Below are 14,934 nucleotides of genomic sequence, written 5' to 3' on the forward strand. Positions count from 1 at the left end.
CACCAGCCACAGCGCCAGCAGTCTTAGCAATTAGTCGCAGTCTCGGCCACACCAGTCAGTTAGTGCCACCAGCCACAGCGCCAGCAGTCTTAGCAATTAGTCGCAGTCAACAGTCTCAGCCACAGCCGTCTCAGCTATTTACAATAAATGTTGCCTATAAAAGAAATTTTATAGAAAAATTTTAAGACGGAAAAAATGACAACACTTTTCCTGAATATCTGCATCAGATATTGTATATTGCGGATTGTTACAAAGTTTTACACTAAGGCAATAATAATTATACTTACTGTATTGTGATAGATATATATATATATATATATATATATCCATTTTATTTTTATTATTTAAATTTTGACAAAAACAAGAAATACAATGTGGTCAAATTCCCTTGCTATTTAATATAGACTTCACTGTTCCTACTAATGTTTATGCACTACTGTTCTAGTGCCCGGTATAGTAACGGGCTTAATGTCTAGTCTATAATAACACAGGACCAGGAACAAGTGCCCCATGGTGCCGAAGTAACAGTGTATGTGACCCGTCTGCAGATGGATATGATGGAGGGGAGATTTTGCTATGTAATGACACTGAATTCCACGCTTCCATCTAGCTCCAGCAAAGTCCAGAGTTTTGCCAAAGGACATTCAACGTTCTGACACCTAGGGGAAAATTTATTAAAACGGTCTATAAAAAATAAAAAAATAAAAATCTTTGTTGTCTGGAGCAACCCATTACAGCTTTCATTTTTAAGAGCAGAATAAAACAAAAGCTGTTCTGTGATTAGTTGGTATGAGCAACAAAGAAAGGTGATAAATGTACGATAGATGGGGGTACAGTTGCTGCAAACCCCACCATTCAGAAGAACAGTCCCCTGTGTGCATGAGGAACCTTATAGGCCATACATGCTCCTCTGGAATTCTGGGAAGAAGAGATGCAAATGAGCTTTTAACAAGCTGTGCCTCTAATGCTACCAGATTTAAGACTCTAAAGACTCCTCACGCCTTTTAAGGCACTCTCCATAAGATATAGTATCCCACAAATCCTGGCCTAGGCCTCTCACCCAGTAAAGCCAGTACTGTCTGCTCTGTACTGAAGAGGGGCAATGACCCTGAAACAGCTGTCTGCAGATGAGATGCTGGCTTATTTATTATCCAAGTCATGTCTCAAGGCCTCTTAAAAGGTTGATTATTGACTTATAGGATAGCTGCCTTACATCTGGTGGCATCAGACGCAGAGTTTGTTAAGAACTCATTGCATACCTTCTTACCACTACTCCATTCATACAGGGGATTAGGGGACCGTGTAGTCCCAACAATCAGACGTACAGTGATCACACAATTATCATCTATCTTTTACTCTACTTGATACCCGCCTATGGCAAAAAGCTCAGATATTTAGCTTGCTATCGTGATATGAGTGTCACAATACCCCTGCTTAGCACAGGCTGCATCACTTTCTGTTATGCACCAAACCTTGTTGCTGTGTGCTATAACGCCGCACAGCATTTTATTCATACTGGTGTTTATTATGCTAGTCTTAAATGGTCACTGTCAAAGTCTGCATAAATGACTAGTACAGCTGAAGGTAAGAAACTTTGTATTATATCTTATCAAAGAAAAATGCCTCTTTCTCCCCTACCTTCCTCCTAAATGAACATTCTCTGAATCTGTGTTGACAGACTAGCTAGGTGCACACTTGCACCTAGATTTCGGTAATCTATTCTAGCATAGGAACAGAATACTGGAATCTCTGGATCCTCCACTGCCACCCAGATCCGAGTCACTGGAATGGAGATGATCAGGTTCCGGCTTGATTACTGGTGGTTTTCCGGATGAAATACTGCTGCATGCAGGGGTAGTTCTTTCTTTGTGATGGAGGCTCCTAAACCCCTGCCGCACATGTGTACATAGCACAAGACAGACTACCCACTCACTGAAGGATCAGATTACATGCTGCCATACAAGATTATGGAGAGAAGAGTGGGAGGAGAAAAGTGCAGAGACACACACCCAGCACAGAGAGCTTTGTAAGGAATGGAGAGGAGGTGGGAGGGAGGAAGTGCAGAGACACACACACACATACTGCCCAGAGAGCTCTATGGAGAGGGGAGGGGGAGATTGAGAAAGGAAGTACAGAAAGATCCACACACACTAGCCACAGAGGTCTATGGAGAGGGGAGGGTGCGCTGCACAAAGAAAGAGGCATTTTTCTCTGATAAGATATATTATAAAGTTTCTTATATTTACATGTAGTATTCATTTATGCAAAGTTTGACCGATTTTAAAGATACGCTGGTGTGAGATGCAGCAATTTTTTTTTTAAAGAGGCACACATCTCTAATAATTTTGGAGAACCGAGGGAAGTCCATGCATTAGGAACTGAAATCTACACCAGTTGTCATAAATTTCTGATGCAACGTAAGCCTGTTTTCTGGCATAAGCAATGTCAATTTTGCCACTGTGTAAGCACACCTCCTGCCACTCACCATTTTTTTTTTTTTTTCAAAAAAAAGTATATCTTGAGCAAAGATATATGACTTTTTGGTGTCACTTTTCCGACACAGAGGGCTTGATAATATTTCCCCTATTATCACTGCATAACTGCCCAATATTCCCAGCAGCGCTCACCTCCCCAGTCAGCAGCTCAATGATCTTGTAGGTGAGTTCTAGGATCTTCTGCTCCTTCTTTCTCTCATATATTAGTGAATTAGATGGTGGTTCTATTATGGAGCTCCGGGTCCTGCACCATCCCCCTGACACAGATGGCCAACCAATGGGAGTCGCCCACTGACCAGATGTCTTCTTCACTACTGTGTAATCCTGTGTAGGGAGAAAGACTTGGATATTGGTATATACATTCCAAGAATCCCTCACCTCCACTGTCACTATGATATAAAAAGATAAGCGTTGATGTCATGTAACATTTTCCAGGATCTCTCACCCCTCAGATCATGCCCATTTCTTTCTAATAGAGATGAATTATAATACATAGTTCCCAGATTCTCTCACCTCTCCAGTCAGCAGGCAGATGATCTCCAAGGTGAGGTTTAATATCCTCTCCGCCATCTCTTTTCTGTTCTTGCCCATCCTTGGTGGGTCAGTCAGGAAATGACAATTGTCTTGAGGATGAAACCCCAACTGGGACGATCCTTTACTACAAGAAATAAATGTGGCCATTTCTCAGTCACTGGCTCCTGAAGATCCCACAGACCTGCCGTATGAAATGACCGGTTAGGCTGGCCACAGACATGAGATGGTGGCCAGCCGAATACTTGGTGGACACAGTGGGGAGGTCCCTGTAATCAACAGAACATTCATTTTACTGCATAATAGTGAATACATGTAATAAACCTCAGCAAAGACCCCAGCTACAGACTCCCACTCTTATACAATCATTCCGCAGTTTCAGAATGAAGCGCCTCGGTGACAGCAAGATCCTACCATGACAGATACCCCATAAATGGTGGTTACGAATAGTTGGGCGGCACTGCGTGAAGGTATGGGTGCCCGGTTAGCGGACGTCACTCCGGGTGCTTAAATGAAGGAAGAACCCGGCACTCCTTGGTACTGCAATTATATCAGGTTTATTCGCCACTCTATGAGTGGCAAATAAACCCAATATAATTGCAGTACCAAGGAGTGCCCGTCTCTTCCTTCATTTAGATACCCCATAAATGTCAGCCACACATAACCAGCATCAGCATCCCAGCTACATGCCCCACAACAGTGCGGTGGTCACAGCATGTCAGATAAAAATGTCCCCGCAGCAGCAGCGCCAAGCACAGGTGGCCCCGCAGCAGCGCGCCAAGCACAGGTGGCCCCGCAGCAGCGCGCCAAGCACAGGTGGCCCCGCAGCAGCGCGCCAAGCACAGGTGGCCCCGCAGCAGCGCGCCAAGCACAGGTGGCCCCCGCAGCAGCGCGCCAAGCACAGGTGGCCCCCGCAGCAGCGCGCCAAGCACAGGTGGCCCCCGCAGCAGCGCGCCAAGCACAGGTGGCCCCCGCAGCAGCGCGCCAAGCACAGATGGCCCCCGCAGCAGCGCGCCAAGCACAGGTGGCCCCCGCAGCAGCGCGCCAAGCACAGGTGGCCCCCGCAGCAGCGCGCCAAGCACAGGTGGCCCCGCAGCAGCGCGCCAAGCACAGGTGGCCCCGCAGCAGCGCGCCAAGCACAGATGCCCCCGCAACAGCACGCCTAGCACAGATGCCCCCGCAACAGCGCGCCTAGCACAGATGGCCACGCAACAGCGCGCCTAGCACAGATGGCCACGCAACAGCGCGCCTAGCACAGATGCCCCCGCAACAGCTCGCCTAGCACAGATGCCCCCGCAACAGCTCGCCTAGCACAGATGCCCCCGCAACAGCTCGCCTAGCACAGATGCCCCCGCAACAGCTCGCCTAGCACAGATGCCCCCGCAACAGCTCGCCTAGCACAGATGCCCCCGCAACAGCTCGCCTAGCACAGATGCCCCCGCAACAGCTCGCCTAGCACAGATGCCCCCGCAACAGCTCGCCTAGCACAGATGCCCCCGCAACAGCTCGCCTAGCACAGATGCCCCCGCAACAGCTCGCCTAGCACAGATGCCCCCGCAACAGCTCGCCTAGCACAGATGCCCCCGCAACAGCGCGCCTAGCACAGATGCCCCCGCAACAGCGCGCCTAGCACAGATGCCCCCGCAACAGCGCGCCTAGCACAGATGCCCCCGCAACAGCTCGCCTAGCACAGATGCCCCCGCAACAGCTCGCCTAGCACAGATGCCCCCGCAACAGCTCGCCTAGCACAGATGCCCCCGCAACAGCGCGCCTAGCACAGATGCCCCCGCAACAGCGCGCCTAGCACAGATGCCCCCGCAACAGCGCGCCTAGCACAGACGCCCCCGCAACAGCGCGCCTAGCACAGACGCCCCCGCAACAGCGCGCTTAGCACAGATGTCACCGTAACAGTGCGCTAAGCACAGATGTCCCCGTAACAGTGCATGAGCAGCCAAAATGCCCCCATAACAATGCAGAGTCCCCATATAAGGAAGACAATGGAGCTATGCTTTGGTAAATATCTCTACAGCATGAATCAGGTATATGCAGATATCCCCAGCACAGAGCACAGGCGCTTCCTCCACTCCACTGACCGGACACTGCTAGCTCTTCTGCAGCCCTTTATTCATTTACTCCGGAAACGATTCTTTCCCTGCCCAGCATCATCCTCAGTGATGCAGCCGGTGAAGACTTCCGCCCTGCCGACACCACGTGACTTCTCCCAGGGTCCTGCCTGTATCAAATATGGCCGCAGCATTACGTTTTAGAAACGCCCTCTTCCTTCTAAACAACAGGGCAGCCACGGCTTTGTACCGTCCTTAGAGAGACGGCAGCGGCCTTTTTGTTGTAGTCAGAGGAACGTTATATCGTCCGAGGGAAAGTCAGGGGAGATTACCAGCGATATAATTGTATTATTCTTGGTATTTTGTTCTAGTGGCATCTGCATTGTCATTTCATGTACCCAACCTTGCCAGCCATAGTCGTTTCCATATCCCATGCACAGTAGGACCTTGTGATCTCCATCTAGATGTCACCACAACAATCGCATTACCTAACAAAGCACAGGCAAAGATATGGCTGTTCTCCGCAATGGATAAATACCACACTTTTCACTTCACTAGAAGAAGCACCTGATCATAAGACACATCTAGGTTTTAGGGAAGGAAAATAAGAAAAACATATTTTTGATCAGACCCCCAATTCTCATCAGTCCTCATATTAGACCTCCTATCTTCTTCAGGCCTCAGTTCAGACCCCCCCCCCCCAATCAAAATCAGACCCCCAATCTTTATCAGAAATCAGATCAGACCCCCAATCATTATCACAACTCAGATAAGACCCCATTCAGACCCCCAATCTTCATTAGATCTCAGTTCAGACCCCCCCCATCCTAATCAGACCCTCAATCGTTAGCAGCCCCAATGTCAGATGGCCAATCTTTATCAGACCCTCAATCGTTATGAGACCCCTACAATCTAACCCCCTATCAGACCTTAACCCCTTAAGGACCCATGACGTACATGTACGTCATTTCTTTCCGGGACTTAAAGATCCGTGACGTGCATGTACTTCATGGTGTTCGGGCGGGTGCAGGAGCTGCTCCCGCCCGATCAGTGGCAGGTGTCCAGCTGTCACTGATAGCCGGACCCCTGCTGCATGCGCCGGCATCTCAGCGCTGACCGCAGCACGTGTAATGTCGGGCAGGGATCGGAGCTGCCATCGGGTCCCCGTGCTGCTGTGACGGGGACCCGATGGCATGAAAGGCAGCGCAATGCCTTCCTTAGGGTTGCCTTCCGGTGGAGAGCCTGCGAACTCCAGCCCCCTGGATCTCACAGGCATGAAGCTGTATGAGTAATATACACTGTATTAGAGCTGTTTCACACGAGCGGATGCCGTGCATGACATCCGCTGCGTGAATGACAGCCAAGACCCGATGCAGACTGCAGAGGCATGGAGCATTAACATGACTGATAATGCTCCGTGCCTCTCTGTGATCTCTTTACTACGAAATCACAGGGAGATAAAGTTGTCAGTGTGATTTCGTAGTAAAGAGATCACAGAGAGGCACGGAGCATTATCAGTGCTTCTGCTGTCCGCATCGGGTCTTGGCTGTCAGTCACGCAGCGGATGTCACGCACGGCATCCGCTTGTGTGAAACAGCCCTTACACATACAGCCAATGCATTCTAATGCAGAAGTATTGTAATGCATTGGAAAGGGGATCAGACCCCCAAAAATTTAAGTCCCGAAGTGGGAAAAAAAAATCAAGTGGGAAAAAAAAGTTGAAAAAATAAAGTCCCCCCCATTTTTTTTAACGTTTCAAGTAAAAAAAACAAAACAAACATAATTTCCCCCAAATAAAGTAAAATACAGAAAAGTAGAACTATTATGTATCGCGGCGTCCGTATCAACTGGCTCTATAACACCATAAAAAAAACTGCTAAATAAACAATTTGTTTGTCACCTTACATCACAAAAAGTACAACAGCAAGCGATCAAAAAGGCGTATGCACCCAAAATAGTGCCAATCAAACCGTCATCTCATCCCGCAAAAATGGTACCCTACCTAAGATAATCACCCAAAAACTAAAAAAAACTGGAGACACTAAAACATTATATTTTTTGTTTAAAAAATATTGTGTAAAACAAAAAAAAAAAAGTAAACATATTAGGTATTGCCATGTCTATAACGACCTGCTGTATAAAAATACCACATGACCTAACCCCTCAGGTGAACACCGCAATTTTTTTTAAGAAAAACTGTAAAAAAAAGCCTTTTTTGTCACCTTACATCACAAAAAGTGTAATAGCAAGCGATCAAAAAGTCATACGCACCCAATAGTGCCAATCAAACCGTCATCTCATCCCGCAAAAATCATACCCTACCTAAGATAATCGCCAAAAAGCTGAAAAAACTATGGCTCTCGGACTATGGAGACACTAAAACGTGATTTTTTTGTTTCAAAAATGAAATCATTGTGTAAAACTTACATAAATAAAAAAGTAGACATATTAGGTATCGCCCTGTCCATAATAACCTGCTCGATAAAAATACCCCTCAGGTGAATACCATTAAAAAAAACGGTGTGAAGAAAGCAATTTTTTGTCACCTTACATCACAAAAAGTGTAATAGCAAGTGATCAAAAAGCCGTACTCACCCCAAAATAGTGCCAATCAAACCGTCATCTCATCCCGCAAAAATCATACCCTACCTAAAAACCAAAAGCTGAAAAAACTATGGCTCTCGGACTAAAACTTGATTTTTTTGTTTCAAAAATAAAATCATTGTGTAAAAATTACATTAAAAAAAAGTAGACATATTAGGTATCTCCGCGTCCGTAATAACCTGCTCTATAAAAATATCACATGTACTAATCCCTCAGGTGAATACCATAAAAAATAATTTAAAAAAAAAACTGTGTAAAAAAAAAGCTATTTTTTGTCACCTTATATCACAAAAAGGGTAATAGCAAGCGATCAAAAAGTCATATGCACCCTATAATAGTACCAATCAAACCATCGTCTCATCCTGCATAAAATGAGCCCCTAGGACAAGACAGTTGCCCAAAAAATAAATAAAACTACGGCTTTCAGAATGTGAAGACACAAAAAAAATCATAAAAAAAAAATATGCTTTGTTATATAAAGCTGAAACAAAATCTATAAAAATACCACATAATCTTCCAAACACCATATGGCGTTCCATTCCTTCTGCGCAATGCCATGCGCCCATACAGCAGTTTATGACCACATATGGGGTGTTTCTGTAAACTACAGAATAAGGGCCATAACTATTGAGGGGTATTAATGAGAACCTACCTAGGAGCGTAGCATCAATACCACGTCTGCCTTAGGTTTCTCAAGACGGTGTTATAGGATTCATCTTCTATGCGCCTATATATCTGTTTCAGTCTTTTTATAATGATGGGCTGTGGTCTTTACAGGTATCTGTGACCCAGTAAATATCCGTTGTCTATACGGGGGAGCCAGGTATTGATTTTTTGTTTTCTGAGAGGAGGGTGTATATAGGGCAGTCAGTCCAGGAACGAGGACAGGGAGTCTCCACCATCAGGGGACGTCCCTGGGCTGAGGTCTTATTCAGGGTGAATGTTGGGACAGTTTAGCGTATTTTACATTCCCCCGAATACTGCCATATATACACTAAACCTCTATAGCCATACTGTTGGTTGGCTATCCCAGATAAATAATTTTTAGCATTATATAGTATGAGTTTCAAATTTTTTCACTGGTGAATCACGAGGGTAAAATTATTTTACTAGAAAAAGTAAATAAAGGTTATGCTTTAAAGGGTCATCTCTGCTGGAACACCATAACTATTGAGTTTTGTTTAAATTGGAAAATCTGCCAAAAAAAGCAAAATTCAGAAATGTTATCTTTATTTTCCATTAATTCTTGTGGAACACCTAAAGGGTTAACAAAGTTTTTAAAATCTGTTTTGTATACCTTGAGGGGTGTAGTTTCTAAAATGGGTTCATTATTTTGGAGTTTCTACTCTAGTGGTGCATCAGGGGGGCTTCAAATGTGGCATGGCAGCTTAAAATTATCTCAGTGAAATCTGCTTTCAAAAACCATATGGCTTTCCTTTCCTTCTGCGCAATGCCGTGTGCCTGTACAGCAGTTTACAACCACATTTGGGCTGTTTTTTTTGTAAACTACAGAAAAAAATATTGAGGTTTTTTTGGCTGTTAACCCTTGCTTTGTAACTGGAAAAAATGGAAAATCTGCCCAAAAAGTTAAATTTTGAAATGTTATCTCTATTTTCCATTAATTCTTGTGGAACACCTAAAGGGTTAACAAAGTTTGTAAAATCAGTTTTGAATACCTTGAGGGGTGTAGTTTGTAAAATGGGGTCATTTTTGGGTGGTTTCTATTATGTAAGCCTCACAAATTGACTTCAGACCTGAACTGGTCCTGAAAAAGTAAGATTTGCTTCTAAACTTCTAAGCCTTCTAACGTCCCCAAAAAATAAAATGGCATTCACAAAATGATCCAAACATGAAGTAGACATATGGGGAATGTAAAGTAATAACTATTTTTAGGGGTATTACTATTATAAAAGTAGAGAAATTTAAATTTGCAAATTGTCCAAAATTTTTTGATAAATAAAAATTTTGTTTTTTGACAAAATTTTACCACTGTCGTGAAGTACAATACGTGACGAAAAACAAGCTCAGAATGGCCTGTATAAGTAAAAGCGTTTTAAAGTTATCACTACGTCAGATTTACACAAAATGGCCTGGTCCTTAAGGTGAAAAATGGCAGGGTCCTGAAGGGGTTGAGACAAAAATAAATAAAGAAAACAACTTACCTCTACGGCTCCGGATGGCGCCAACACTCTGCAGATCCACATGCTCTTCCTGCACTTTCTGGTCTTCTGCTGGCACCACACTGCAATTGACCTGACCTCATACATTATCAGGTCATGGTAAATGCCTATGTGCACTATGTCCTGACGCTATACACAGTCAGGACACAGAACAGTGTGGCGCCCAGAAGAAGACCAGGGAGCGGTTAAGATTAAGGAGACATTCTAGGCGTATAGCCAAGAAGATGCTCATTTCAGATTGTGTTTTTAATGAGTTAATGACGTAAATGTTTGACTAAGTCTTCAGTTGGAAATTATCCAGAAAATCGCTTTCTTAACCTCTGCTTTCTTCAATAAGGTTTAGAAACTCTTGATACACAGCTCTATGCCTGTGTTGGTTTTTCTCTATGGATATCCATAACTTCTAATTCGGAGTCCACTGCTAATCCGGCATTGGGTTACGTGCTCCCTCCCCACTCTGCTGCTCTGGTCTCTGCTCAGTCGCTTGCCTGACTGGCTGCGTACAGCGCGCACTTTGACCTGACGCGCTGTACGCAGTCAGGTCACATGTGCACCCTCTGGAGACCAGGAGCAGCGCAGGCAGCAGCACAGCACTGTGTCACGACCCAGCAGGGATAGAGCGTGAGAGTCTGCCCTGAAGTGAAGTAAGATAGTTTTTAAATAAAGATAATAGGGAGGGGGGGGGGGGGGTTGGGGTGGATGATGATTAATAACAAACCTACATATCTAAATGGCGGGCGGGGGGATCTTGACTTGAGTCATCTACTGATCAGTGATCATCAGAGCATTAGAGCTGCAGGAATAAATAACATCTAAATATCTGGTGGGGGGGGGGGGGGGGTTAGATGATCTAACCCAGCCCCCCTTCCCCCATAAGCCCTTGTCCTAACACCCCATCTACCCGTACCCCTGCAAAACTTGCTCGTTTTTATTCTGTTTTGTTGACAGGATTATGTTTATTTATATTAAGAGTATGTGGTTATTGTCTTATATGACTTGTTTTTGCACTTTATTTCTATCTTTATATGGATCTAAAGAGGTTGTGCATTTGTTTACAGCTATAGTTAATTGGTACATTAAACTGTGCATATTTATGTGTGATTACAACAGTAAGTATTTAGTAAAGACTCCACAAGTTGGGGGGGGGGGGGGCACTTGGGCAGCTCAGCCTCTGTTGGTGGTGGACCTTGTCCCAGCCCTGCTATAAGGGAATACAAAACCACACGTGGGCTATAATATATAGTCACGTAATAAAGAGCAATAATAAAAGTACGTACATAGTAAACTAATCATGCCTAAATATACCACAACAGTATATCAACAGCTCTTTCTGTTTTTCCTTGCTGTCTGTTGTGGGCAGGATCTCACCTCTCCATAGGTTCTGCTCATTTGCTGCTTAGTGGCTCTATTTAAGCCCGCCTCTCACTGCAGACCTTGCGGTTGTTATTTCCTTCTGGAGTTCCAAGCTTGTTGTTAGAAGTTCTCCTACATCTTACTCCTCTCAAGCTAAGTCCTCCTGTTTCTACTTTGTGTGCGTGTTGTGTCTAGGTCTCAGGGAGACGCTGGTCCCTTCATGGTGAAAGGTCCTGGCAGTCTCATCCCTGCTCCCTAATTTAGGGTTTGTGTCAGTTTCAGCAGGTCTTAGGTTCCTGTGTATGGGTTCTTCCACCATTAGAATTTGCTCATACTGTTAGCAGTCAAGGAGAGGCTGAGGGGTAACTAGGAGGTTACCATCCCCCTCCTCACTAGCTTTGGGGCCTAGTCTGTGTTACTGTTGTAGTTTGTTTATTTGGTGTTCTTCCTTTTCCCACCTACCGTGACAGCAGTGCCAGTAGCTCAATCGACAACCAACAACCAGCTAGCCCAGAGTCCAGAAACTGAAGCTATAAACTGCACCCCAAGAAGGGGTGCGCAGTAAAAAAAAAAAAAAGGGGAAGTTAAATGACCAAATCAACAACACCTGCCAGAGGTGTGGTCATTACCAAACCAACACAGACACAAATGATCCACAATGATACCAAAACAACACAGACACAAATGATCCACAATGATACCAAAACAACACAGACACAAATGTTGAAAATATGGTCATAGGATGACTAGTTAGAAACCAGCAGCATCATAGCTAAAACTACTTTCTTTAAAAGCCCCTATATTGAATAAGTGGCAACACAGAGAAAACATACCACCACCATTTCTTCTTGCCAAAACATGAACACTGTTAATAAGGCACAGAGGTCCAAAGCCTTCCTGTAAAACTCTAAGACCTCTTTCACACGGGCGTCCCAGATTTGCTCCGGATGCGTCGTGTGTGCATTGCGGAAAAACCGCGTGAGTAGGCACGCAATTGCAGTCAAGCGACCCATCTGGAGCAAATCCGGGACGCGCGTGTCAGCAGTTTTGAACATGCTAAACTGCTGACAGCACTAGATACTAGTTCTAGACAGGGACTGGGAAGAACAGTACAAACCTACCTTTTGTGGAGCTTTTTTCACACAAACTTTATTCAGACAGATTCTGCTCTTTAAAGGGAACTTGTCACCATGAAAATGCAGTGTGATCTGAGGGCAGCATGTTCTAGAGCAATAGGAGCTGAGCAGATTGATATATAATTATATGAGAAAATATTCATTATAACTTGTACATTCTGGGCTTTGAAGTCGGTCCTATCAGTGATTGACAGCTATCTCTGTATACACTGTCATAGAGGGAAGCCTGTCAATCACTGATAGGACCGCCACCTGGACTTCAAAGCCCAGAAGAAGCAGGAAATTAAATGTATAAATTACATGTTTTACTGAATCTTTTCTCATAAAAAACTGTATATCGAGCTGCTTAGCTCCTTCTGCTCTACAACATGCTGCCAGTAGTTCAGACACCATGTTTAATATGACAGAGAGCACTGGAGGCAGAGCTTTACTGTCCAGTGCTCTCTGCATTGCACTGCTTCACAGCCCCTCCTCTCTGAGTGACAGCTATAGCATTAAACCAAGAGACTACTACGGTGATTACTACTACTACTACTACTACTACTACTAAATTTGGTGGGGGGATGGGGGATTGTCTGTGAAGCAGCTCCAGGGCACTTGCAGCTGCATGTGAATAGTGCTTTTAAATAAAAACACAACAAAAACACAGTAGATTCTATCTGCAAATTTTCTTTAATGCACATACAGAAGAGGAGTGACGTTGAGACAATGTTAATACTAACTAAACTATTTTAGCATACAACTGTGTAAACTCTATGGACAAGTCTTTCTGTTTGAATTACTCCTGTGTCCCCCTCTACATCCTACATTCTAGGTGATAGAATAGGGCCTCTGTCCAGCATGGATCATCTGATGTTTTATAAGTTGTGAGTTTCGGGTAAAAGACTTCCCGCACTCAGAACATAAAAACGGCTTCTCTCCTGTGTGTGTCCTATGATGTCTAACCAGTACCGAGCTATTAGTAAAAAGCTTGCCACATTCTGAACATGAGTATGGTTTCTCCCCGGTGTGGATCCTCTGGTGGGAAATAAGATTGGGGCTACTTCTAAAACATTTGCCACACACAGAGCAAGAATAAGGCTTTTCCCCGGTGTGAACGCGCTGGTGCAGCGTGAGGTTTGTGCTACTTGTGAAACATTTGCCACAGTCGGCACAAACAAATGGTTTCTCTCCCGTGTGAGTCCTGCGATGCTTGATGAGGGAAGCCTTCTGGTTAAACGACCTCCCACAGTCAGAACACGCAAAAGGCTTCTCCCCGGTGTGAATTCGCTGATGCGTGATAAGGTGGGCACTGACGGAGAAACTCTTCCCACATTCTGAACAAGAGAATGGCTTCTCCCCCGTGTGAATCCTCTGGTGCCTTACATACATGGAATTCTTGGCAAAGGTTTTTCCACAGTCTGAACATATAATTGACTGCGACTGTACATGAACCCTTTGGTGTTTTACCAAATCTGCATTTCTTGTGAAACATTTTTGACACTCCGAGCATTTGTAGCTTTTCTCTGTGGTATTTTTTGATTGCTCAGATCTGGAGACGGACTTTTTATAAAATCGTCCATCGTTTTCCATGGCTGCAGCTGAGGAACTGTCATTTGCTCTTGGTGAATCGCTGTCTTCTCCACTACATTCATCAGTGTAAGGTATCAGATAATCTATTTGTGTAAAGGTGTCCGTGGAGTCAATTTCATGACAAGGAACAAACTCCTGCTTAATGTGGACAGACGGATACTGTGGAGCGTGGGCTATGGTAGACAATTCTGTATCCACAGCATTTCTTTCCTGAAATAAAACAGACTCCTCCTTAATATGAGGGGATGAATACTGTAGTGTGTGATCTGCAGCTGGACACATTTTAGAGGCTTTATCTGAATCAGATTCTTGGTTAATACTGTTCGGTAAATTCTGTGCCTGACTGATGGTTGGAACCACTTCTTCTTTAATGTTAAGCGCCCCTTGGTTGCACATGAGCTTTGTAGGTGCACAGGCATCACTGTCCATGATAGTCTTTTCTTTACAAGTATTTGTACCTTCCTCAATGTGGCCGTTGGTGTCTTGTGTTAGTGAGTACATTTCTGCATTAATCTCTACATTAATGCCATCTTTACAGGTCATGGATTCTTCTTTAACCTCTGTAGCAACATGATTAGCTTGAAAACTGTCTGGCAATTCTGTAAAAACACACAAACTGTAATAAAAAACGCACATGATATCTATCTGTATTTGATGTCTATATCAACGAAATGTCTGGATTCTTGATCCACAAAGTGCAAGAGTTGGAAATTCTGGGATCAAAAGCAGACCCATCTTCTGGATAAGGTTGTGTATTGAAATTAAAGGGGTTGGCCCATTTCACACATTGGTGGCATATTGCTAGGATCTCCTAGCCAATAGCATCTCCAATAGCCAATCCAATAACGGAGATGGAACCCACTTGTATCTCCAGAACATGAAGTGAAAGACAGCAAGCCACATAGGCACGGGTATCCTCGATTCACCACTATGGCCTGGCTATTTTCAGAAGTCCCATAGCAATGAATGGCGAGGTGGCCGTGCGTCTTTCTCTCCATTC

At 44.5% G+C, this 14,934-nt stretch overlaps 1 protein-coding gene across 4 annotated transcripts in view; it reads right to left on the bottom strand.

Moving 5' to 3' along the window:
* Positions 1-14,934, bottom strand: part of LOC122940577 (oocyte zinc finger protein XlCOF6-like) — a 41,112-nt gene that overhangs the window by 11,262 nt on the left and 14,916 nt on the right. Inside the window, exons 1-3 of one of the 4 annotated variants that reach the window (XM_044297204.1) lie at positions 9,856-9,882; positions 3,009-3,295; positions 2,628-2,819 (exon numbers count right to left, since the gene is read on the bottom strand). In XM_044297204.1, the coding sequence (XP_044153139.1) occupies positions 2,628-2,819; positions 3,009-3,176 (360 nt within the window). In that variant the 5' untranslated portion in view covers positions 3,177-3,295; positions 9,856-9,882. Of the gene's footprint in view, positions 1-2,627; positions 2,820-3,008; positions 3,296-5,053; positions 5,078-5,119; positions 5,241-9,855; positions 9,883-13,183; positions 14,534-14,934 lie in introns of those variants that run through there. The other 3 variants (XM_044297202.1, XM_044297203.1, XM_044297205.1) reach the window with 3 other exon arrangements.

Source organism: Bufo gargarizans, chromosome 6 (genome assembly GCF_014858855.1).
Source record: "Bufo gargarizans isolate SCDJY-AF-19 chromosome 6, ASM1485885v1, whole genome shotgun sequence".
Lineage (NCBI taxonomy): Eukaryota > Metazoa > Chordata > Amphibia > Anura > Bufonidae > Bufo > Bufo gargarizans.